General features: G+C 46.5%; 1 protein-coding gene across 1 annotated transcript; it reads left to right on the top strand.

Annotated features, from left to right (window-relative positions):
• Nucleotides 1-451: 451 nt before the first annotated feature.
• COPS7B (COP9 signalosome subunit 7B) lies at nucleotides 452-23,430 on the top strand. The gene is made up of 7 exons (XM_086335463.1): nucleotides 452-546; nucleotides 2,247-2,424; nucleotides 6,221-6,296; nucleotides 9,802-9,890; nucleotides 11,822-12,024; nucleotides 15,105-15,210; nucleotides 22,196-23,430. Exons 2-7 carry the CDS (start codon nucleotides 2,263-2,265, stop codon nucleotides 22,352-22,354), a joined length of 795 nt encoding a protein of 264 aa, XP_086191589.1. The 5' UTR covers nucleotides 452-546; nucleotides 2,247-2,262; the 3' UTR covers nucleotides 22,355-23,430.
• The last annotated feature ends 2,743 nt before the right edge of the window (nucleotides 23,431-26,173 follow it).

The following is a 26,173-nucleotide window of genomic DNA, read 5'->3' as shown; positions in this document are numbered from 1 at the left end:
TCCTGAATAGAGGTGAAGAACATGGTCTTTGGCTTCAGAGAGCCTGGGTTTCAAAGCAGACTTCGACACACTGGCCTTTGGATCTGAAAAAATGGGAATAATGTTACAGGCCTGGAGTTGTTTTAAGAATTCAACCAGACGGTGTACAGCATTCGGCGCAAAGATGCTCTGTACCCCATGGGTAGCCACAGTTCTGCAGGGAGAATGGATTTAGGGCTCAAAGCTGCTGATGGCAATGGTTTGGGCCCCCAGTCCTGTCTAGGCTGCATTCCTCTCCTCAGGACCCCCACCCCAGCCGGCTCGGACCCCCTTTCTCTGGTGGAGGCCTCACTGGAGCTCCGAGGCTGCGAACGCGACAGAGGAACCGAGTGTGGGCGGAACTCGAGTGTAGCGGCGGGAGGCTTCCGGGGGAGCCGCAAGGGCAACGGGTCGGCGGAGGCAGAAAAGCGTCGGACGCCGGGCCGATCATGGACGCTTGACAACCTACAGGCAGGCGCCGGGAGGCCAAGCCAGCGACCGAGAGGACAGAGAGGCGGCCGAGGACAGGTAGGGGCCGGCGAGAGGGTGGGGCCCGGCGCGCCAGTCGCGGCTGGGCGGTCAGGCCTAGCGCCAGCCGTGGGAAAAGCCCGCGGCTACACCGCCCCGCCCCCGCCCCGGAGCGCGCCCCTCCGCTCCTCACCCTGCACCCGCGGCCCTGCGCGGTACACGCCGCCCGCCCTAAAGCCCACCCCAGCCCGCGACCCTTAGCGTCCGCACCGTGCTTGCTCTCGCTTCCCCACCCGCAAAGGCTCCGACTTTGCCCCTCTGCGGTCCATGAAAATAGCGCCCCCCGCAGGACGGGAATTCTCCCCTGAGTTCCTAGCCGCCTCCTTGGGCCCTCCCACTCCAGAGGAAAGCGGTTATCAGCACCTCCTTATTATCTCTTTGCCCCCACGGGGTTTGCTTTTTAGGCCGAGATTTTTTTTGAGGGACCGAAGTTGTGTCCATGTTTTTACCCCTTCTCCATGCCCTATCATTTAGTGTCCTCACACATCTCCACTTGGAAGGGAGGTTTTTGTTTTTTTCCTCTCCGAACACATCACCTTCCCTCGACATCTCCCTCATACCCTCTCCTCTTCTCCCTCCAGTTTCCCCTTCCCTTAGCAACCTTTATTCCTTTTATTTAGCACTTCATTGTTTTCTGTTTCCAACAAGACCTTCTTAAGTAACCCTGGTGAAACGACATACTTGTTCCTGTAATACTGTGAAAGGACTGCAGCTCTTGGTGCCTGCCTGCAAAGGAAAACTTAGTTTCTCTTGCACCAAGCTATCCTTTTTCGGTTTGTTCTCTTCTTCCCTCTTCTACTCCTTCATTTTGTTACACTGCCCAGGATATATCATTCTTAGAGAAGTGATCTTTTCTTATGTAGGATTCCTGTAGAGTAGATATACAATGTGTGTATGTTCACATACACTCAGCTTGTAGTCAGTAGATTTTACAATCGAGGAACCCTTCTGTCCTAATGTCTTCAGGATGGCTATACTGTATCTTCATTGTTTCCTCAAATCTTTTTATTGTTTTCTGGAGGTTTTCTACAAATTCTGAAGTCGTATTTTGTGAAATGTCACATACCGGTAGGAGGCCAAATAAAGGGATTTTCCACATGGACTTAAAGAGCATGTGTGCGTGTATTTTCTTAGTTTGAATATGTTGCTCTTTATCTTTCAAGATGATCCTCCTCTCCCCTTTTCTATTCAGTCAGTGATTTTGTTGATTAAATGCATCGTCTTTTTTGTCTGCCTTTTATTTTTCCTTATCTGTATCTGGTTGTAGGTGGGATTCTAATGACACAATGGAAGCTATAACTGATTGCTTTTGCTTACAACTGATGCCTCTGTGTTTTGACAAGATTCTCTGCTTCTTAACCAGAGTCTAAAAATGAGGTGAATATAAGACAGCTACTGAGATACTCCTGTGTGTTTCTTCAGGTCCTGGTTAGGTTTAAGGGCTTCGAAGGTGCTGCCTTTTGGGAAGGGTCAGATGGAATAAAGTGGCTTTTATTAAATGTTTCAAACCTCAGAATAAGGACCAAATCCCTGTAACTCCAGGTTAGACCCTACCATGTCACAAAGTGAGATCTGGACTCAGGACCTGTTTTTTCTTTTTGAATACTGCAAAACTATTCTGATGTCTGATCCAGCATGAAATAAGCATAGATTTTGCAAAGGAGGAGGAAAAATGACTGAAACGCTTTTCTTTTGGACAGATCTCAAGGCCAGAGAATGGCAGGTGAACAGAAGCCCTCAAGTAACCTCCTGGAACAGTTTATCTTACTAGCCAAAGGTACCAGTGGTTCAGCTCTCACTGCTCTCATAAGCCAAGTTTTGGAGGCTCCTGGAGTATATGTCTTCGGAGAACTGCTGGAGCTGGCCAACGTGCAGGAGGTAAGGGCAGTTTTCAGACAATATCTTCTTTGTTTTAAACCTTCCTGAGATTCTCCAGGCTTCCAGGGATTATTGGTGCTGAAGCATTGTGGACCTATGAGGTGCTATTTTTGAGCAAGCGATGGAAATTGGTAAGGCAGGGGAAGTGAGTGGGGATGAAATTCTGGGCTCCTTCTGGTCAGTATTTTCATCTGAATTTGGAGTAAATTGAGATTAGTAGTAGTGTTAGTTGCTCAGTCGTATCTGACTTTTTGTGACCCTGTGGACTGTAGCCTGCTAGGCTCCTCTGTCCATGGAATTCTCCAGGCAAGAATACTAGAGTGGGTTGCCATTCCCTTTGCCAAGGGATCTTCCTGTCTTCCTGACCCAGGGATCGAACCCAGGTCTCCTGCACTGCAGACAGATTCTTTACTGTCTGAGTCACCAGGGAAGTGGTAGTAATTTGAAAGATAGGGGAAAAATCCAGTTGAACCTGATAAATTAGAAAAGTATAGTATCAGCATGAATGATGTTACTGGTAGTTCCAGTCATTCTTAGGGACAAAAAGCCTCCGGTGTAAATATGGACATTGAAGATTGGTCAGGCACATACGTAGCAGGAGGTATTTGTTATTGAGCATGAGATGGGCATGGATAAAGAATATTTTATTTCCGTGAAAAAGGCAGTTGAGTGCTAAAGATGTGTAAAAACAATATGACATGAAAAGCTGGGAAGTAGTCCTTTTTGCTTTGTTTGCTTGTTTGTTTGGTAGTGGTTATTAAACCCTTGGGTATCACCTTTGGTTGTTGTATCTTAAAAATGTGAATAACCAGGTGGAACAGAGCTGTAAAGGATCCCATACTTTTCCACCTCTGTTTTCCACCTAGGATATTTTCATATTTATTGATTAATGCTTTTATGTTGATTGATTTAAAAGTCTGGTGACATCTTTATTACATACTTTATTGTATTACATACTTTATTACACCCGGAGCTCTTGGAGTGGGAGGCTGGCTTCCTCTACACTGTCAGAGCTCTTTCCTGGTTGCCCAGTGTCACTCCTGCTCTGCTGAAGGCTGCCATGTGCAGGTCTGGGTGGTCCTTGTTCTTGAGGATCAGGTGCATGATGCTACTTAGAGTTGCCCGGGCTTTCTTGTCGATGGTGGTCCACATAAGTAGGGTGACTGACTTTTGCTGGCCAGTTCTTCAGTTCATGACAGTAGGACACATGCCTTTGCCATTGGCTGCTGGCTTCATGCTTATAGCCCTGCTGTTAGCCCGTTGTAGCAAAAGGAGTTGGGTCTTCAGGTTACTGGACTTGGGTTGTACATGTGCTCATTCCTCTTGATTAAGAAGCTCGAGCAGTTCCGCTGGATCATCCCGTGCAGATGTATGGGTGTGGCATCAGTTCCTGTCCCTGCAACAGTTGAAAACAGAAAGACCCACTTTTTTTTTAATTGTAAATTTTTATTTAACATCAGACTGGCTTGCTGGACTGTAAGCTCTGTGAGGGTAAGGTCTGTTCTGCCCACTGTTGTTTTCTTAGAGCTTCTTATGTACCCTGACACACCATAGACTTTCAGTAAAAATTTAATTACCAGAGATAGAAAAGGAATCCTGTGAGGAAAATTTAAGAAAATTTAAGTTCTTTTTTTTTTTTTTTAAAGACTTAATTGTTTTAGATCAGTTTTAGATTTACAGCAAAATTGAGAGGGAGGTGCAGAGAGTTCTAACATATCCCTTGCTCTCATGCATGCATGGCCTGCCCCGTTACCAATGTCCCCCACCAGTGTGGAATGTCACTGATGCATGATCATCACCCAGAGACCAGAGTTTCTGTTAGGGTTCACACTTGGTGTTGTGCAGTCCATGGGTTCTGTGTGTGTGTGTGTGTGTGTGTGTGTGTGTGTGTGCGTGCTCAGGCGTGTCTGACTCTTTGAGACCCCATGGACTATAGCCCATCAGGCTTCTCTGGAGTGGGTTGTCATGCCCTCCTCCAGGGGATCTTCCTGACCTAGGGATTGAACCCATGTCTCTTGTGTCCCCTCCATTGGCAGGTGGATTCTTTACCATGGCACCACCTGGAAAGCCGTGGATTTAGAGAAGTGTTTGATGACATGTATCCATCATTACAGTATCAGGGAGAGCGTTTCACTGCCCACAAGATTCTCTTCCTCCCCTGTAATCCCTGACAACCACTGATGTTTTTACTTTTCTCAGAATGTCATGTAGTTGGAAACATACATATGTAGCCTTTTCAGATTGGCTTCTTTCACTTAGTAATATTGCATTTAAATTTCCACCATGTCTTTTTGTGGTTTGATAGGTCATCATCTTTCAAAAGAAGAGATGGCCAGGTTTGTGAAAAGCCTGAATGAATATAAACAAGTAGTTGTTTTTTATGGAAGTTTGGGTAAGAGGAGATGGATGAAAATTAAAGTCAGAAAGATGTTACTGATTTGGGCCAGTGGGAGAAATTTTGGAGTGTCTGTCCTAGAGAAAATAGTCTTTTATGGCTGGTTTTGAAATTGTCTATCTGAAAAGTAGGGGCTAGATTTGATGGTCTCATCCACTTCTGATTCAGGACCTCAGGAGATTCTTGATAATCTGAGAAAGTAGGCCAGGGTATTAGGATGTCAGAGTTCTCATTGGCATGCTCAGCAGAACACCTTTATCTTCCCACAGTTGATTTTCTTTCCATTTATGAGCTGGGAATAAGCTAGTTGCCTTCCAGTGGTCAGAAATTATAGATGTAGTTTTTGGAACCTTTTAAAGTTGAGTGGTATTATTATCGGTGTCCACAGAATGCCAATTGGTTCCTGTTTAGACTTTCCTGAGTTTGGTAAATTGGGAGAGTAACAGGTCATATTTGCAAGTAGGGAAAGCACACAGTTATGGTGACTGGCAGCAGAGCAGAGCAGAGCAGGACCTCTTTCCTTTTTCTTCCGCAGTTAGTATTAGCGAGGAGCTGCTGCTGCTGCTGCTGCTAAGTCGCTTCAGTCACGTCCGACTCTGTGCGACCCCATAGACGGCAGCCCACCAGGCTCCCCCGTCCCTGGGATTCTCCAGGCAAGAACACTGGAGTGGGTTGCCATTTCCTTCTCTAATACATGAAAGTGAAAAGTGAAAGTGAAGTCTCTCAGTCGTATCCGACTCTTAGCGACCCCATGGATTGCAGCCTACCAGCCTCCTCCATCCATGGGATTTTCCAGGCAAGAGTACTGGATTGGGGTGCCATTGCCTTCTCCAATTAGCGAGGAGCAGGCAATTTTAATGAACAGTTTTGTTTGGGGCTGACGGATAGCCTGGTTTCCTGTCCCAGCTGGGCTGTGCTGTCGAATCTTAGGCTTTGCTAATCTCTGGCATTCATAGTCCACTTGTAGGCCTTGAAACTTGGAGCCACCCCTGTACTTTTTTCAGTTTGGATTAAGGGTGACTTACCCTGTACCCATCAAGCTGGGGTGTTGACAAAGATGCTCCAGTCCTTGTTTCAATGGTGGGGAACGCTGAGAAAATTCCACTTGCTCCCAGTGCTTATTGCTTTGTGTGCATGTATGCGCATCTGTGTGACAAAAGTAGTTCCTTGGGCAAGCTGGGTAGAGTGTAAAGTGTGTATTCCTGAGAGAGAGAATTTAAATATGGGCCCTTAATAACCTTATTTATTTTTTCTCAAAGAATCAGAGTTGGGAGGGATCTCAGGGACCAAGCAATAACACAGTACAGAACTGAGGCCTGTGATCACCTGCCCTCTGCTCAAATGCTGCAGTGATGGGTAGACAGCTCACTCTGTGAACGGTTTTCTTTTTTCCCTCCTCAGCTTGCAGAAGGAGCCAACGCTGCTTACTTGCAGTTGCTGAATCTGTTTGCCTATGGAACATACCCCGATTACATAGGTGAGTTGGTAACATCCTCCAGACTTCTCTCCACTATGTTACTCTGCCTGGATGTGTTGTCTTCCCGAGGTTCACTGAGGTCTGGGGTATAATGGGGTGGGCACTTACCTGGCTGTTTCTCATCTCACTGTGCTCTGTAGGTGACATCCCATGATGACCTTGGTTCCCTCCTTTTATTTCCCAGTGGGTTAAAGGGGGCTGTGTTTATGCTCATCCATAAATACAGCCCTTGTTTTTTTTCAGATGAGGTTCTTGAGGACTGGTATTGGTAGAGCACTTGGAGTGTTGTGAAATGTCAGAATACCATTTGGAAAGTCTTTAAGTGTTAAATATTATCTAAATACCATCACCATATTGAAGAAGGTTTGGAAAATAGGGAAAAAAGTCACTTGTAGTTGTACCACCCATAACCACTGTTCATTTTATGGTCCTGGGCTTTTTCTCCCTTGTGCTTATGATTTCTGTAGGTGTAATTAGATTACGTGTACAATTTTATATCTGGCTTTATTCACTTATTTCATAGGCGTTTATCCCTGTTTTACGCCTTTATCAGATCAGATCAGTCGCTCAGTCGTGTCCGACTCTTTGCGACCCCATGAATCGCAGCACGCCAGGCTTCCCTGTCCATCACCAACTCCCGGAGTGCACTCAGACTCACATCCATCGAGTCAGTGATGCCATCCAGCCATTTCATCCTCTGTCGTCCCCTTCTCCTCCTGCCCCCAATCCCTCCCAGCATCAGAGTCTTTTCCAATGAGTCAACTCTTCACATGAGGTGGCCAAAGTACTGGAGTTCCAGCTTTAGCATCATTCCTTCCAAAGAAATCCCAGGGCTGATCTTCAGAATGGACTGGTTGGATCTCCTTGCAGTCCAAGGGACTCTCAAGATTCTTCTCCAACACCACAGTTCCAAAGCATCAGTTCTTCGGGGCTCAGCCTTCTTCACAGTCCAACTCTCACATCCATACATGACCACAGGAAAAACCATAGCCTTGACTAGATGGACCTTTGTTGGCAAAGTAATGTCTCTGCTTTTTAATATGCTATCTAGGTTGGTCATAACTTTCCTTCCAAGGAGTAAGTGTCTTTTAATTTCATGGCTGCAGTCATCACCTGTAGTGATTTTGAAGCCCAGAAAAATAAAGTCTGACACTGTTTCCACTGTTTCCCCATCTATTTCCCATGAAGTGGTGGGACCGGATGCCATGATCTTCGTTTTCTGAATGTTGAGCTTTAAGCCAACTTTTTCACTCTCCACTTTAACTTTCATCAAGAGGCTTTTGAGTTCCTCTTCACTTTCTGCCATAAGGATGGTGTCATCTGCATATCTGAGGTTATTGATATTTCTCCTGGCAATCTTGATTCCAGCTTGTGTTTCTTCCAGTCCAGCGTTTCTCATGATGTACTCTGCATATAAGTTAAATAAACAGGGTGACAATATACAGCCTTGACGAACTCCTTTTCCTATTTGGAACCAGTCTGTGGTTCCATGTCCAGTTCTAACTGTTGCTTCCTGATTGTTCCATGTCCAGTTCTAACTGTTGCTTCCTGACCTGCATACAGATTTCTCAAGAGGCAGGTCAGGTGGTCTGGTATTCCCATCTCTTTAAGAATTTTCCACAGTTTATTGTGATCCACACAGCAGAAATAGATGTTTTTCTGGAACTCTCTTGCTTTTTCCATGATCCAGTGGATGTTGGCAATTTGATCTCTGGTTCCTCTGCCTTTTCTAAAACCAGCTTGAACATCAGGAAGTTCACAGTTCACATATTGCTGAAGCCTGGCTTGGAGAATTTTGAGCATTACTTTACTATACGTCTTTATAGTCATTTTTAATATTCTATAATCTAATACTCCATAATCTACTTACCTAGTTCTCTTTTCTAGATCATTTGAGTCATTGTAAGTTATTGTACAGCATCGTCATTGTAACTGTCAGGAATGAGGTACATGCATGTCCATACACTAACTCATATTCCACTCAAGGCTTTTTTGTCTGGCTTTCCTAGTTTATTTTAGTGGTATGACATAGACCTGGCAGTTTATTTCAGTGGTATGACTCAAGGTCTTCACTGTGGTATCCCTGACTGCTTTTTCTCTCACTTTCTTTCTCCCTGGTCACTTTTACTTAACTCTTTGCTGCCATCACACTGGACAGTTTGCCACTTGCTAGTTTTTTCTGACCTTCACTTTGTTCCAATGAGTGAATCCTTTGTTTCTGTCCTCACTAGAGAGCAGCATTTTACAGACTCTGGAACCAGGATTCTTGGCTTTTATACTCTGTCTCCACTTCCACCAGTTGTGTGTCCTTTGGCAAATTAAGTGATCTTCTGTACCTCAGTCCCCTCATCTGTCAGAGGGGAGTAATAAAAAGGTCCACAATCCTTTATTTGCACTTCTTGGGCTGGATGTCTCATCATTTAGAATTTTAGGGATTCTAAAAAGGTTATATGATTTTAAAAAGTTGTATGATGCATATACTTTTTTATGTAACACCCTTGAGAGATGTGGGCAAAACCAGTAGTCACATGCATTCAAGTTTTGCAGCAAAACAAATGACTGTTGACAACAAATGGGATTAAAAAGCCTAACTCAGTTTAGGTCAGGAATTGCCATCACGTGAATTTCAGCAGGGTGCTCAAGGGGAAAAAAAGGCAGTTTGGATTCACCAGTTGGAATCTAGAATTATGAGTAAGGAACCGAAGACATTTGGAATCTGATTTGTGGGGTGGTTGTGAGGACTCCCTGGTTGTGTGTGTGTACGTGTGGATCTGTGTGTGCACTTGCACTAAGTACAACTTGCCGTCTGTTCCCTTGGCTGCTGCCATCGCAGTTGTTTTCATTATTGCCATTGCTCACATTGTGCCTGTCCTTCCACAGTCATCCAAAGCTCCACCTTTTTTTCTTTTTCTCTCCTATCTCCCCAGTGTGATTGCACTCACTTGTGCGCTCTCTTTTTCCCTTTCTTCTTCTCACCCTCTTGTCGTTTTCTGGTAACTTGTACCTTTCTTCTGGTAGTTCTCCTGCATTTGTAGCTGTTGAAATGTCAGATGACAACTGAGGACAAGTCCAGGGCCATTGAATTGCCCAACTGTGGGTGGTGGTTGGTGCTTCTGGAGTTGTGGAGTGCAGCAGCCCTGATAAGGCCCATCTTATTCCCCTTGAATCACTTAAGATAGTGCATTGCACATAACAGGTACTCTGGGAAGACATTGAAAATAGTATTTCATTAAGATAATTTTCATATCATTTTGTGCAGTCATGCCTGGCTTCTTAGGAGACCCAGCTTCTTAGGTGTAGAGATACAGTTTTTTTCTTCTTTGGAAGCACATGGTCTTTGAGTGAAGACAGGAGGCGCTTATTGAACATTTGCCTCATGAGTAAGTGCAGAGTCATGACAGTGATTCAGTAGTAGGTTTGATGTGGGGAGTTTGTGTGCTTATTCCGTGAAGAAATCCTAATTTTGTTTTGTGTCTTGATTTTTGTGGTGGGTGGGACTGAGCAGCCAACAAGGAGAGCCTGCCAGAACTGAGCACAGCTCAGCAGAACAAGCTGAAACACCTTACCATCGTGAGCTTGGCGTCGAGGATGAAGGTATGGCCCCAGCCCTTTCCTGTCTTCTTCCTCACCTCGAGGCAGGTGTCTCGTTGGCATCAGTGTGGAAACTCCCAGCTGCACATGGTAGAGTTGCATCATAAATGCATAAAATTTGTCTGGCAAAGGACAAAAGAGAATAAGATAGCAGTTAAAATAGTGTAGATAATTACTTATGATTCCATTTAGGAAAAGTATGCCCAGGAGTGATGTGAATCAGCAGGTCTCAGCTCTGGCATGCCGTGGTACCCCACGTGCTCAAGCATTTGCCATGCTTAAAGGAGACTGCTGTTTTAAGATGCAGATTTTTCAAACAGCAAGGCATCTGAAGGCAAGTTAACCACTTCAGCTGTTACTCAATACACAGTGAACTGTTCTGTGCTGGAGGAATAACCTGTATGTTGGACTTACTGAGAGGTTGATTTTTTAATAGGCTGCCTTCCTCTGGGGATTTTCAAGGTTGAATATACTGATTGGAATTTTTTGCCTTATATGCTAACTTCTGACCCTAACCTCCTGTAAAATACCACACCATTGTGTCTCTGAGGTCTTTGCCCCACTCAGTTTAGGTGACATGCAACCATCTGCTCATAGCCATTAACAAAGAAGATCCAGGTTCAGTCAATTTATAGTTGGGTTTTGGCTCTCTGCTCAATCCTAACCTAAATGTCTTAAGTTTTCATGAAGATGTGCCTTTGAAAAAGTTTGCTTTTTGCATTTTCCTTCTGTGATTGAGCCAGAAAGATGTATATTTGTTCTTGGATTGTTGTTTTCACTTATTAATATTATTTTATCTGGTCTAATCACAGATTTCTGATTCTCAGCTGGGCATTACAGGTGGGAGGCCTAATTTGTTAGGAAATGAGGACCTGAACTTTTTTTTTCCTTTTGTCCTGGTCATGGACTTCTCAAGTATAGCAAAGAGTAGTAGTGACTCTTTACCTCATTTTTGCAACCTCTCATTGTAAGCCCATGTACCAACTCTGGATTTCAGACCTTTAGTCATAGAACACCCCTCAGGTAGGTTTGTCATATTCTCTGCATACATCTTCCTCCTGTCTGTTTCTGCAGATTTGATTGCTCTGTTAATTTTCAAGCAAATAGTGATGTGTCAGAGGAATTGCAGAAAACTGGGTATTTAAATATCCATTTTCCTTGGAGTCATGCAGAATTTTGGTACAGCCCATTACAGGACTACTATTGGGGAGTTGACTTTGTTGGGTAAGAGACTAAGAAAGCAAATGTAAATTTCAGGATGACCCCTGAGCCGGCAGTACCCAGTGGCCACCTGTAGGTGGGTGTGTTAGCCTGTAAGTTTTTAAAATTTTTGCTCTGCTGGGCAAGCAGCCAGTTTGTCTCTCTGGTGTCTGAGATTGTTTGGAGTTTTTTGATGACCTAGCATGTTACACAAATTCTGCAAGCTTCCAGAAGGCAGCACAGTGCCAGATACTGAGTATTTCTCTCTTCTTAGCTGAAAGGTGAGCAACGTCCACTAGGCAGAGGATGGAGGAGAATGCATTCCTAGATACTGTGGGTCTGGTTTGGATCCCACCGGTCTCACAGCTCTTTTATCCATCTCTTGTTGCCATGAGTGAAAGTCACTCAGTCGTGTCCAACTCTTTGTGATCCCATGGACTATACAGTCCATGGAATTCTCTAGACCAGAATTACTGGAGTGGGTAGCCTTTCCCCTCTTTAGGGGATCTTCCCAACCCAGGATTGGAACCCAGACCTCCTGCATTGCAGGCAGATTCTTTACCAGCTGAGCCACTGGGGAAGCCCAGATCTCACCGCACTATAAATGTTAATAATTACCACTGGACCGCACTTCCCAAAGCCCTGAGGCAGACATTGGCTATCTGGGTAATAACTTGAATTTTCTTGAATGTTTACCAGTGGTTTTGTAAGTATGATGCATACCTTCTGCACAGTGTATCCCTTACTCCGTGCTGCTGAAGGACCTGGAGATGCGGAACCTCCGGGAACTGGAGGACCTCATCATTGAGGCAGTCTACACTGACATCATCCAGGGCAAGCTGGACCAGCGAAACCAGCTGCTGGAAGTGGATTTCTGCATTGGCCGTGACATCCGAAAGAAAGATATCAATAATATTGTCAAGACCTTGCATGAATGGTGAGGCTCCAAGAAGGGGGCACCCCCACCTTTGTTGTTGTTTAGTCGCTAGGTTGTGTCTGACTCTTTCGTGACCCCAAGGGCTGTAGCCTGCCAGGCTCCTCTGTCCATGGGATTTCCCAGATGAGAATCCTAGAGTGGGTTGCCATTTCCTTCTCCAGGGGATTTTCCTGACCCAGGGCTCGAACCCACATCTCCTGCACTGCAGGCGGATTCTTGACCACTGAGCCACCAGGGAAGCCAACTGCCCCCTGCCGCCCGCCTTTAGGAAGGGGATATCTAGCCTGGCCTTTGGGCTTCTGTTTGGGGAAATGTGGTCTTCAGGTATCAGCGGGGGTTGCCTGGGTGCTGGGACCTTGGGATAGCAAGCAGGGTGTGAGCTGCATTTGTGACTATATCTGTGTGACAGCAAGAATCACTTCAGGCTGCCTAATGTCATAGTTGTAAAATTGTTCTTGTCCTGTGCAACTGGGGGCTATTTAGCAGCAGGCTGTGAAATGCCCAGGGTTGGTAGGTGGAGTCTTTTAAGCCTGACACTGATCCTATTGCTTCACAGACTCACCCTCAGCCTTCAACTAAGCTGGGGAATTTGTGTCAGTAAGATTTTGTGGATAAGAGAACCATATTCAGCATCAGTAACATTGGGCTGCTACTGCTGCTAAGTTGCTTCAGTCGTGTCCGACTCTGTGTGACCCCACAGACGGCAGCCCACTAGGCTCCCCCGTCCCTGGGATTCTCCAGGCAAGAACACTGGAGTGGGTTGCCATTGCCTTCTCCAATTCATGAAAGTGAAAAGTGAAATGAAGTCGCTCAGTTGTGTCCGACTCAGCGACCCCATGGATTGCAGCCTACCAGGCTCCTCCGTCCATGGGATTTTCCAGGCAAGAGTACTGGAGTGGGGTGCCATTGTTGTAAAACCCCATGAGGGATATTGAAGACAAGGAATGGGTTATTCTAAATTGGGACATAGACCCAGGTATAGAATATTTGATAACCGTATTCTGGTATATAAAAAGGAGTGGGACATTTGCACATAAACTATTTTAATGGAATTGGATGCTTGTGAAAGCTGTTGCACATTTTATAAGAATTTGTTATAGTTATTAAAAACCGAGTTGTGAAGGAGGGCCAGGATGAGAGTATAGTTGGAGGTGAGAAGAGTACAGTTGCAGGTGGGCTCATGTCATGTTTGAGATCATGAAACAGGGCAGGTAGACTTTGGGCAAGGGGTGGGGGTGGGGGTGAAAACTGTCTTTAAACAGACTGACTCTCCGGCTTAGCCGCAGGAGGTGCATATCGGGGAGGTACAGCCCGGCTTTGACCTTCTAGAGGCTTCCCTCGCTGCAGCTCCTGTCAGACCCCCAGGCTGTTGCTGCCCACACTTCACCCAGGGTTCCGTCCTAGGTGTGACTCCATACATCTTCCCTTTACAACATGTGACACATACAGGAGCTTTCAAAAGATTGTAAAACTGTTAAGTCAGAATAGATGGGAAAGAAACTTATAATATACCCCTAACATGAACATGGTCTGGAAGAGAAGCTTTCGGTATCTAGTCCTGCTGAAGTTGGCTGTCTGTTTCTGTCTTTGAGATGACCGACACAGTTTTCACCTCCAACATCTGGCGTCAACATATTTGCACTCAGGGCTCTCCTAGCTCCCATCCCAGGGTGTCTACGAATTCTTACCCCTTGTTTTTAGGCATTGGAATCAGATTTGAAACAAAGCTGGTACGTAGAGTGGTTCCACAGGTATGGCAGGATGTTCACAACTACTGACTCTGAAATGGAGGGGAGGTGGGTATTTACTGTACTACAGCTTCAACTGTTTTTTTTTTTAAGGCTTAAAATGTATTTTAATAAGTTTAGGTTGCATTATTTCATTTCTCAGAAAAACTTCAAAGGTACTAGGGACAAATCAAACATGGTACACCAATAAAAATGCACAGCATAACTCCCTACGATAGGCAAAGCTAAGAGCTACCGTCTGACATTCAGCATACAGCAGCCCTGTTCTCAAGATTTTACTAGGCCTGTCAAGAAAGCTGTGAATGGCAACATCACAGACACAAAAGGGCCATTTCTGGGTTGTCCTTACCCAAGGAAAAGATGGAGGCAAGTTTAACACAAGATTTTTTAAAGATAACACTAAATGAAAATCTCTAAGAGAAAATGTCTTCCTTGGGACATGAAAGGATAATATATGGGACATAACAGAACCGTATGTGTGTTGTCTGTGACCTCTGTGGACATGTGCCTGGATTCCCACCTGGGAGTGATTGGAGCAGTGGGGCCAAGGTCACTGGGGGATGTTTGGTTTTTGTGGTATATGTGGCAGGATCTCTGGGGTGAGACAGTGCACTAATTCGTGTCCGACTCTTGCGACCCCATGGACTGTAGCCTGCCAGGCTCCTCTGTCTATGGGATTCTCCAGGCAAGAATACTCGAGTGGGTTGCCATTTCCTTCTCCCAACTGTTTTTTTTTTACATTTAAAAATTTTCAAAATAAAAAGTGTGGAAAATGAAATAATGAGGAGGTGGGTGGCAACCAGGAAGTAACACACTTCTAAGAAAAAGGGCAATCTTCAAAATAGAATGCTTTTAGAAAATAATTTTTTCTGATGAGAAAACTGATCAGTCATTGCCACCTGTGCAGTCTCTCCTAATTCCTTTAATTGCATGGTCTGTGCCACTTTCCCGTGGGACACATAGGTTGGAAATTGAAGCTGTATTCTAAGAAACCACCCCAGGGACTTCCTTGGTGGTCCTGTGGTTAAGACTCCGTGCTCCCACTGCTGGGGGCGCGGGTTTGATCCCTGGTTGGGGAACTAAGAGCTTGCATTCTGCATGCCATGGTCAAAAATAAACTCTTAGGAAACTGCTCCATATCCTCTGTGTTTGTTTCCATATGCCTTGTCTTATGTATTTAGTAACAGCCTGTCCTGTGGCAGGATTGAAGGGGCAAGAGCCCCTGCAGACGGAATGTTCCAGCAAGCGTCTATGGAGTTGGGGAGGGAGATTTGGGAGACTGGTGGACTCCCAGGCTTCTCTGCAGCTCAGGGCTGGTTCTCTCCTGTGTAGGTGTGATGGCTGCGAGGCTGTCCTGCTGGGCATCGAGCAGCAAGTTCTGAGAGCCAACCAGTACAAGGAGAACCACAGCCGAACTCAGCAGCAAGTAGAGGCCGAGGTAAGGCAGGGGGTGTCTGTCCCCACTCCCAGGTATCCCTGTTCCTTTTCTCGTGAATCTTGGCGTAGATGAAGCGCTCACGAGCAGGCCCTGGGCAAGGTGCTCAGGTAGAGGACAGTGTGACCCATCCCTGGGCTTGGTGCTCTCCGTCTCCTTTCTGATTCCTGGTCGCCAGAGGGTGAGTGGGCTTGGAGACCAGCATGTTGTAATTGCTCAGCTCACACACACTTTGCAGCTGCAGAGCACAAGAAACGAGTTTAGGGATGGCCTTCAGGGTGGATGGAAGGTTGATGGTTACTAGGCTGGGTGGATGGCGGGGTGAGGCTGGGCTGAGGCACCTGGCATCCAGGCCTAATGCTGCTCTGCTCCTCGGCTGTGTGGTGGGTACGCTATGTTCGTTTTATTCTCTAATCTGTGCGTGTTTGTCATAACCTTTGAAAATGCATCATATGTTTTATCCTGAACAAGGAAGAAAGGGAAAAGATTCGATGAATGAAACACAAGTGAAGGTAAAATTTGTGATTGTGGTATTAGACACCTGGTTATTCAGGACACTTTTAGCCTCTGGGGAGATGCAGGCTCCAGCCCTGGAGTGAATGGGCATTTGTGAGACTGTAGCCTGGACACCCGTGTGAGTCATCTCCCAATTTGTTTGGAGCCCTGAAGATCAGAATTTTAGCACTGAAAGTTCTGTTCTGGTATGATGGAGCTTGAGGCATTAATGATATTTAATGAATTTTAAAAGTCAGGTGTCCTAGAGTATGGCAGACTGGAACCCAGAGTTAGAGGTAAGGAACATAAGAAATAGGTGGTCATGCCTTTCAAAGGGGGATTTGTGAAATTTGAAGATTTCCCCTACTCTGTTGTATGTATTTCTTAAAAATAAAACCTGTGTCTTACTTAAATTAAAACCTGATCTTTGTAAGATCAGCTCTTTGCCCCGTGCCTTACGCATAATAAGTGCTCACATGATTATTGTATATTTCAGGCACACCCTGTTTCAGTGAACTGCTGAAGTCTGCTTTTCACAAACCAGAGAGAATTTATGTGCACAAACACCCATGTGTACTACACAGGCACACCTACTTTGGGAATGTTCCACCTGTTGTAAATTTTTAACCCTACTTCTTGCAGGAGAAGTGTGATCTATATTCAATTTAGCATTAGTCAAAGACAGAAGCAATTAGGAAAGTAAGCCTGCTGCTCCTCTAGTGAGCTCTGTGATCCCCTGTTGAAGATTGTAGTTTCTTCTTTGACCTGGGATTGATGTCTGAGCGAAGTAGCAAAGGCTAGCCTCTCTCCTCTTCACTGACTGTTCCCTGTAAATCAGACCCCAGAAATAGGAGATTTAGAGGCAAAATGCTCACTTGACCTGGGATCACCTGAAACGCTCTTTAACCTGGTTGGTCGCCCAGGAGGAGCCTGATAGCTGCCGGCTGCCCCAGTGTGGTTGGAGTGAAGTGAAGTGAAAGTCACTGAATCGTGTCCGACTCTTTGTGACCCTGTGATACAGGCCATGGAATTCTCCAGGCCAGAATTCTGGAGTGGATAGCCTTTCCCTTCTCCAGGGGATCTTCCCAACCCAGGGATTGAATCCAGGTCTCCTGCATTGCAGGTGATTCTTTCTTTGTTTTTTTTTTTAATATAAATTTATTTATTTTAATTGGAGGTTAATTACTTTACAATATTGTATTGGTTTTGCCATACATCAATATGAATCCGCCACAGGTATACACGTGTTCCCCATCCTGAACCCCCCTCCCTCCTTGCAAGCGATTCTTTACCAGCTGAGCCACAAGGGAAGCCCAAGAATACTGGAGTGGGTAGCCTATCCCTTCTCCAGCAGATCTTCCCAACTCAGGAATCGAACCAGGGTGATTGGACTGCTGCTAATTGTGTGTCAGGTGGTGGGCTTGATTGTGGTGGTTTGCCAACATGAATGATACTAGTCGTAGAACTTTGAATGGCTCCAGTTTATTTCCATAATAAATGGCATCTCATGAAAGAAGACACTGATTGCCTAATGTGGAAGCCCGACCAGTACTTAGACAACAGTGTGGACTCCTTAAAGTACGGTTATTAAACGAGAGAGCCAGCACGTGTGGACTTGGCTGTCAGCAGTCCTCTACTGGAAAACACAGCTGCTCCAGCTGGCAGGGCCTGATGCTGCCACCAGGTGGCAGTAAGGGCTTGCTTAAGTGCCAAGAGAAAGAAATTTGAGCCAACTAGAGGACTCTTTGGAGAAGGAAATGGCAACCCACTTGCCTGGATTCTTGCCTGGAGAATTCCAGGGACGGAGGAGCCTAGTGGGCTGCCGTCTATGGGGTCGCACAGAGTCGGACATGACTGAAGTGACTTAACAGTAGCAGCAGAGGACTCTTGCCTGGAAAATCCCATGGACGGAGGAGCCTGGTGGGCTGCAGTCCATGCGGTCGCTAAGAGTTGGACACAACTGAGCGACTTCCCTTTCACCTTTCACGCATTGGAGAAGGAAAAGGCAACCCACTCCAGTGTTCTTGCCTGGAGAATCCCAGGGACAGCGGAGCCTGGTGGGCTGCCATCTATGGGGTCGCACAGAGTCGGACACGACTGAAGCGACTTAGCAGCAGCAGCAGCAGAGGACAGGGAAGCCTGGCGTGCTGTAGTCCATGGGGTCACAAAGAATTGGACACAACTTAGCAATTGAACATCGACAACAATAACCAAGATCACCTCCACTACCGATTAAGGCAGCCTTCTAATTTGGTCTTTCCTGGTGTCTCAGACAGTGAAGAATCTGCTTGTAATGCAGGAGACCTGGGTTTGATCCCTGGGCCGAGAGGATACCGTGGAAAAGGGCATGGAAGCCCTCTCCAGTATTCTTGCCTGGGAAATATCCCATGGACAGAGGAGCCTGGCGGGCCACAGTCCATGGGGTCGCAAAGAGTTGGACATGACTGAGCAACTAACACTTTAACTTTTCACTAATTTGATACTCTTCTAGGAAATCTAGAGCAGACAACTCTGAGAAGAGTAGGAGCGTGGTCAAAGCCCAGAGCCTTGTCAGTTTTTCTAAATGCATGACCTGGCTGCTGCATGTAGCTCACTAAGTATTTGTTGACTTGAAAACAGATCTACCACCAAGTTGTAATTTTGTTCTATTCTGCTTGTATTTATGCTTCTGTTACTCTTAACTTTTTTAGTCATCTTCTCAACTAAGTTGATCTTTATTTATTTTTAAGTTAGATTGGTGTTCTCAGAGGGGAAAACTTCCATGTTTTTTTTCCCTCAAATCTTATAACAGCAAACTTCTGGTGGCTATTAGCTTTAAGAGCTTTCCCTCTTAGTGAAGTCAGTCCCATGCAAACTGCCTAAGAATATTCTCTCATTTTAGTCTTTCACAGAAATAACACAAACTAATTAGTCACAATGCCAGCATACCTGCAGGAGATAAAGCAGTGATGTCACGAACTGTTTGTCATCCCTGAGCAAATGCTCTGGAGGGAGGTATTGGTCACCTCCACAAAGTACCTCATCACTTATATTTGATTTTGGAATGTATTCTTCTTCATATTTGAATGTGCTTATAAGTCTGATGTTCTGTGGAACGTCAATATATAGCTCTTGCTGCGTTTACAAGATAAGCCATTTTCCAGTCAGGTAGGTAATACAGCATAACTGGACAAAGTACACTCTTTTCTTTCAATATGGAAAATCCTCCAGAAGCTGAGTTAGTGACAGACCTTGAGCTCGTTGGCTGTTAGCGTGTACTTCCCGTGCCTCCTGAGAGGCTTCTTGCCGTCTCCCTGGTCTCCTTTTTCTGTGTGGCCCTTTCCCCACTATGCGCTCTACTCATGTTGTCTGCCTTTGCTCGGCCCCACAGCTCAAAGGTGTCTTCCTGCCCTGAGCTGTCTCGATTCCCCTTTCACCTGAGTATCTAAAGTCTCTAGTAGAGCTAGGCTGTGATTGTGTCAGCACGTGCAGTCCCATGTGAGAATCCGGCGCTCATAATCTGAGGGACCTGACAAACTCTAGGTCATCTGGGGTAATGGGATGGTTCTGGCCTGCAAGCCAGACTGCTCAAGGAAGAAAATTAGAAGGCAGCACGACATTGAGGCCAAAGAGGTCCAGCCTGCGGGATATCAGTCATTGTTTCAAGAGTGGCTCTGTGAAGGCAGAGTTAGACTTCTCAGGATTGTTCCATGGAGCTGAGACAGGCTTAATTGACGGACCTGCCTGAGTGGCCAGTCTTGGGTTCTAAAAGGAGGTGTCTATGGTTAGACCTGGGGAGTTATTACAGAAAGCTGGTTGACTCTCCCTTCAACTCTAAGAGTCTGTAACTGGCTCAGCAGTCTCCTTTGTAAGTTCCGTGTGTTTTAAATGCCAACAGTCAAACTGATTGAGCATGGTATATGCATAACGACCCACTGTGAGCCATGTCATGACCCCACTCCCACCCCCACCCCATCCAGCTGAGGCCTTGTGAGGATAAAGGGCCTCATTTCTTCAGGAAGCCCTCTTTTCACCTAGGTTTGTTTACCCGACTGTGGAGGGCTCAGCTTTGTCAGCGTGTAGTCTCACTGTAGGAAGCTAGATGTGAACCCCTGAAACAGAGGAGACATAGCATGTAGGAGGCCGCCATCTGACAGTGAGCGGCGCTGCCAGGCAGTGTAATTGAGGGGAGACAGGTCAGCGTGGGCGAGTGGTCAGGGTGGGTTTGTGGAAGAGGTGGGGTTGGAGGGGGCTAGTGAAGGAGGAGGCTTGCCCAGGCTGGAATGACAGGGTGTGCAGGACAGGTAGCCAGGTAGAGGGAAATGACTGCTCCTGCGTGTGTGGCTGGGGACTTGGTGTGGCTCGAATGGGGGGCATGTGTTGCGAAGGGAAGGATGGTACAAGGTCTTGAGTGGCATGTCAGAAATGGAGAACAAGCCAGATTTGTCCTTGAGGTAGGTCTCATTTCTTCATGTGGCATGCCAGTGTCACTGAGCACCCAAAATATCAGCTTATTGGGAGATAAGTTTCTATAAGAAACTGAAGAGGTAAATAGGCACTTGGAGTATTGTTTTATAAAGCAGTGATAACTGAGAAGTCACATTTCTTAATCTCTCCTCCACGGCCATCAAATACGCCTTGAAGTAAGAGAAAGAGTGGCAGGCTGTCCACTTGCTTCACATTCTTTGCTCACTACCTCACCAGGTAACTCTCCTGAACAGGAGATAACAGAGCAGCAGTGAGCCCGGGAACGTGGGATGCCCGGGGTCCTGAGATGGCATGTCTGGGCCTGGCCGACACCGGATGCACCCAGCCTTGGATTCGGTGGCCCTCCGTGTCCACTGTCCCCGTCCACAGTCCTCTGTTGATGCTCCTCTTAGAAATGCCATTGAGATGACTGAGGGGACAGCAGTGTTGAGGCGTGGCTGTTCCTACATCTCAGAACAACAAAAAACAAAATGACCTGCAGTCTAGTCTAGGCCCATTCCGCAGATGACAGCTCTCCTCCAGGAACCTAATTTTTATGTTGCTTTCCTTTCTGCATTTGGACTGTCTCTTACTCAAGCTCCTGATACTCTGCCTGTTGAGAAGTGTTGACAGTAATAGCTCCCTTCTTGTTCTATAAGAAACCAGGGCTTCTTCCCAGAGAACACAGAAGCCACCAAACAGGGGAAGCTGCTTACTCTTACTAACAAGCATACACCTTTCTCTGCACCAGCTTTCTCCTCTTTCTTCCTTCTAATGATTGGGGGAAAAAGTTGATATTTCCTCTTCTGTTTTTCTTCCCTTTATTATTATTCTCAGCTAGCTGAAGGGCAAAGGTATGAATGATCCTTTAGAACTGGCGTTGGGAAATGTGTATAATATGGGCATAGGAGCTCATAGTTTGTAGGACAAGTTGGTACAGTCATGTTTCAGAAGGCAGTATAGCAGTAGTTACTAAAGTAAAATGTGTAAACCCTTTGATCTGGAAAGCTCCACAGGTGTTCACAAAAGTATGCCAAGGCTGTTCATTGAAGCACCATACATAAGTGGAAAGCAAGCTAGGAACTAATTAAGAAATGGTAGAACATTCATTGGAGAAGGAAATGGCAACCCACTCCAGTGTTCTTGCCTGGGGAATCCCAGGGACCGGGGAGCCTGGTGGGCTGCCGTCTACGGGGTCGCACAGAGTTGGACACGACTGAAGCGACTTAGCAGAACATTCATAGAACAGTACACCCATGTTACTGTATAGGATATGTTCAGGAGGAGGTGCTTAAATATCCATTAAGAAAGGTCTGCTGAAAACAGTACTGTGATTTCATTTTTCTTTGACTACATTTTTTGCCATTGGTCACTTAGTTGGCTGAAGTTTACCTTCTAGTTGCTTATTCAAGAAAGAAAATATTAGTTGCTCAGTCGTGTTCTTTGGACCCCACGGAATGCAGCACACCAGGCTCCTGTGTCCATGGAATTCTCCAGGCAAGAATACTGGAGTGGGTTGCCATTCCCTTCTCCAGGGGATCTTCCCAACCCAGGAATTGAACCCAGGTCTCCTGCATTGCAGGCTGATTCTTTACCATCAGAGCCACCAGGGAAGCCGAAATAAAGGCTCATGCAATTGTATTCCAAAGTTCTTGTGAAAGTAGTCTGCGGTTTCATACCTGAAAGCGGTCAGCTGAGTATAGCATCTCGTGTCGCCCTTTCTTTTTCTGTGGCCATTTTAGTCAGTGCTTTCTCTCACCTGCTCTGTTGTACCTTTTTGCCAAATGGTCCACTACCACTTGGCTTGTTTCCCATTTTCAACCAAGAAAGCGTCATTCGTTCCGCTTTTCTGCTCCACTCACTTCCACATAATCTTCTCTGAGTAGCCCCTGCTCATTCTCCCCTCGCGTGGGTTTCTGAAGATAATCTCAGGTCGTCTTGCAGAGGGCTCTGGTTTCTTCGCTGAGTGGCCCCCGTTGTTGCAGGAGCAACTTGTGAGTTTCTGGCACGTACGGGCTGAGCACGCCAATTCTCTGTCTCCCTCCAGGTTACCAACATTAAGAAGACCCTCAAAGCTACCGCGTCCTCCTCGGCTCAGGAGATGGAACAGCAGTTGGCCGAACGAGAGTGTCCCCCTCACGCCGAGCAGAGGCAGCCCACTAAGAAGATGTCCAAAGTGAAAGGTCTGGTCTCCAGCCGCCACTAGGGCAGGCTGGGGCAGCTGGCACTCACCAGGCCTGGGTCAGGTGGGGAGGGGACACCGAGGGCCTTCTTCCTCCCCTCTCCACCTTCCGTGAGTTCCAGACCTGCCCGTCCCCTCACCAGCGCCTCCCCCCTCGTTGGTACTGTTCCAGAAGAACCGTTAAGTCCCTCCCCACCAGCCCACCGCCCCTGTCCCCAGTTGCTCCCTTCAGACTCAGGGGCTCCATGGATGCCATCCCAACAGGGCCGACACTGCCCAGCTTCCCTCCAGGAGGTTCTCGTTCCTGTCTAAGGGCTTGTCTCCCAGTTTTCCTTTTGCTTCGTGTCATTTTGTCAGGCTGTTCATAAGCCGGAAGCAGCTTTAACCGGCCCACCGGGATGGGTGCTCTCTGAGTGAGGGGGGCGCCTTCCTTCTCCAGCCCCTTGTACACAGTACCCACAGAGGTGTGGGCGCTCTCTAGTAGCCAGGTATCAAAATGCTTCTTTTTCCCTCTCCTGCCTTACCCCTTGTTGGCAGCTCCGATCAGGCCATGGAGGGATGCCGACGCTGGGCTGTGTTTACTAAACCTGCGGGTTTTCAGCCTCTTAATGCCCAGCTCCAATCTCTCATTAGCTGGGAGCACTGGGCTGTCTTTACCCCTGGTATCTGAGCACCAGTGCTGGGTTGCCATGGGTCTGCTGGGTGGCAGAAGTCTCTTCTGGCTTGGTGTTCTCTGCTGGCTTCGCTCCCTGCTGCCTTTTGACTACTCAGACTGGCCTTTGGTGTGAAGGCCCCGGCTGCCCACAGAGGCTGTCTGCCAACATTCGCTCTCCCGAGGTCTTTAATTCCTCCCGGCTGCATCTGTGGTGGGGATGGTGTGTCGTGGTCCCTCTGGTGAAGGATTTGTTGCTGCTTCTGTTTCTTTCTTCCCACCCTCCCTGGCTGGTGACCCAGAGCCCTCTGATGATGGCATTCTCCTGGCAAGAGAAAAGGACTTGACTAGTAGCCTTTCTGAACTTGAACAGTTTCAGGTTATATTTTAATTTTTTTTTTTTTTTGTACAGGTTCTGATTCTAATACATTTCAACATGCTTTTTTTCCCCCTCGTGTCAATATTTGTTATAGACTAATCGCCGGGGATTTTCACCTGGTTGGAGGGTGGTGTGTGTGTATGTGTGCGTGTGGTGGTGTTTGTTGGCTTTTTTTTTAAGGGGAGGTGGAGGTCCTGGGCTGATACTAAAGAGAGAAAAAGCACATTTTAGAACAAAAAATAAACATAGATTTAATGTATGTGACTGTAAAATGTGGGGTTGCATAGCTGGTGGATCTCGAGGGGCTGGAATTAGGGGGTTCAGGGAACAGGTGATACTGTGTCAGTGCCATGGTAAAAAACAGATTTCTCCTTTTTCCAAAATGTCCAGCAGCTGCCTACCATTGACTGAATGTTAACAAAGTGTTCTTGTTTCCTTTCTTATAATCCATGTCCCCATATTACATGCCCAGCTGGAGGGTTTAATTCCCAAAGTATGTTTCATGAAACCCTTTGGTAGATGCTCTGTGGAAAGGAGGTTCTGTTGTTAAATAAATCTGGCACATCTTGCATCCCATATCCTCACTGGAAGTTCATTGTTAAGATCTCAGAGAAGGCCTGGGGGAGGAAGTCGGTTCCCACACTCATCTCAGCATCCAGTCCTTTTTGGTAATTTTTAGTGGAACACATTTTGGGGATATTTTTGGAAACATAGTATTTCTCAGAAACACCTCCCAGCCTTATAGGTTTTTCCACCTATTCCTTCTAGATCCAAAACAGTCACTTGCTCTTGCAAGTGGTCATCGATCCTTATGTTTCCTGCCAGGGAGCAGGTTAGGAAACGTGACTCATCTGTAGGAAGTGTGCACCCACTTGTTGTTTGACTGCCCCAGGCCCTCAGGGGCTCGAGGTTCACCTTCTCCACGGGTCTGCTGTTCTTATGAATAGTAGTGACAGTCATAAGAACAACACTCCCAAGGTGCTCTACAGAATGGCTTCATCTACAGTAAGTCATCGAATCCCTCCACTGAACAGTCTCCTGAGATTGGTAAGGTAAGTATTGCTAGAGCCATCCTCACTTTACATGTGAGAAAATGGAAGCTCAGAAATTCAGAGTCCCCTGGTGTTCAGGGGTGAAACGAAGACTCCTGGATCTCTGGACTTGAGTGCCCAGCTGTCTTCTCTAGGTAGTCCCCAAACTCACCCTCAGTACCCTTCTGCTTGCTTATTCCTCTGAGGGCCCCTCTTGCTCTTAACTGACACCCAATGCATCACAGCCTGTTTCCCAGACCCACGCAGCCACTTCGTAAAGAAGCAGAAGGTGGGGTGGGGCACCAGGCATCGTCGGAACAGCTGGAAGTTCTTGGCTCTGCTGGACTCTAGGAGGCCTGCCCTCCGAGCTCTGCAGTTTCCCACCTGGCCTGCTATGTCAGCCAGGCTTGGGTCTGAAATCTGCTTGAGTATTTTCCATATCAAAACAATGAATGTTCAGAAGAGGTGTCCACAGCAGCAGGGAACCCTCTGAGTTCGGGAAGGAGACACTGCAGTATGAAGCAGTTAGCTTGGTAGTAGCGCCCGTCTTTGACCCCTAAGCCATCCGCTTCCTCGAGGCCTCGTTGGTCGTCTTTACTTTCTGGATGAGAGGCATTATGTTGATAACATGAGGGAGGCGGTCAAAGTCCCCCAGATCCAGATGGCCACCACTGATAGTATTTCCGTCCCCAAACTTGAGAGTAATGGGAAAGGGTGGTCATCAAAGAAGCTGATATGACAACCTGTGATGTTTCACATAAAGGCGGTTTTCTGTATCTCATGTGCTGGGGTGCCTGAAACCAAACCACATTTAAGTTTTTGTACTTAGTCATTAACAGCTTGAGTCTCCAAACATTTGTTTGAAGTGCAGCAGTTGGTTCATTTTTACTGGACCTGATGGAGTGTCTCAGTACTCATGTGTTTGGCTTCCAAGTGTATTATACCCTTTTCATTCTGTGATCCTGTCTTCCTGGGGATCTGTATACAGCCATGAGCATCTGACTGCTTCAGTAAGTCTTTATTCTTATAGTTAGGCTTGAGATTTACAGATTAAGGTAAATTTTTTATTATAAATTTCATTTTACGTCTCCTTTACATTACCTATAGGGAATTAAGTAGATCCTTTAAACTTATGTCTGGAACTTCCCTGGTGGTCCAGTGGTTGAAAATCTGCCTGCCAGTGCAGGGGACACTGGTTTAATCCATGCTCCAGGAAGATTCCATAAGCTGCAAGGCAACTAAGTCTGTGTGCTACAACTGAGCCCGTGTTCTAGGGCCTGCGAGCCTCAACTGCTGAGCCCTCTTGCTGCGACTACCGAAGCACACGTACCTAGAGCCTGCACTCCACAAGAGAAGCCACTGCAGCAAGAAGCCCGCACACCGAAAAGAGTAGCCCCTGCTCACTGCAACTGGAGAAAGCCTGTGCATAGCCGGGAACACCCGTGCAGCCAAAAAATGAATTTAGATTATTTATAATGACCTTAGGACTGTAAAAGTGGGTACAATACATGGTCATTACAAGAAGGGAGTGTTGATCTATTCAGTTCCGTTCAGTTGCTCAGTTGTGTCCAACTCTGCGACCCTATGGACTACAGTACGCCAGGCCTCCCTGTCCATCACCAACTCCCAGCACTTGCTCAAACTCATGTCCATCGATTCTGTAATGCCATCCAACCATCTCATTCTCTGTCGTCCCCTTCTCTTCCCATCTTCAATCTTCCCTAACATCAGGGTCTTCCAGTGTGTGTTCACATCAGGTGGCCAAAGTATTGGAGTTTCAG

This window comes from Bos grunniens, chromosome 2, assembly GCF_055505025.1.
Source record: "Bos grunniens cultivar Pamir isolate PY7600 chromosome 2, Bosgru_T2T1.0, whole genome shotgun sequence".
Lineage (NCBI taxonomy): Eukaryota > Metazoa > Chordata > Mammalia > Artiodactyla > Bovidae > Bos > Bos grunniens.
The sequence above is the reverse complement of the archived record's forward strand: the minus strand, read 5'-3'. Positions and strand labels throughout refer to the sequence as shown.

Coding starts and splice junctions, on each gene's coding strand:
- COPS7B (XM_086335463.1), top strand. CDS start 2,263: ATGGCAGGTGAACAGAAGCCCTCAAGTAACCTCCTGGAACAGTTTATC. Junction 6,297..9,801: donor AACATACCCCGATTACATAG/GTGAGTTGGTAA, acceptor GGGACTGAGCAG/CCAACAAGGAGAGCCTGCCA. Junction 12,025..15,104: donor GTCAAGACCTTGCATGAATG/GTGAGGCTCCAA, acceptor TCTCCTGTGTAG/GTGTGATGGCTGCGAGGCTG.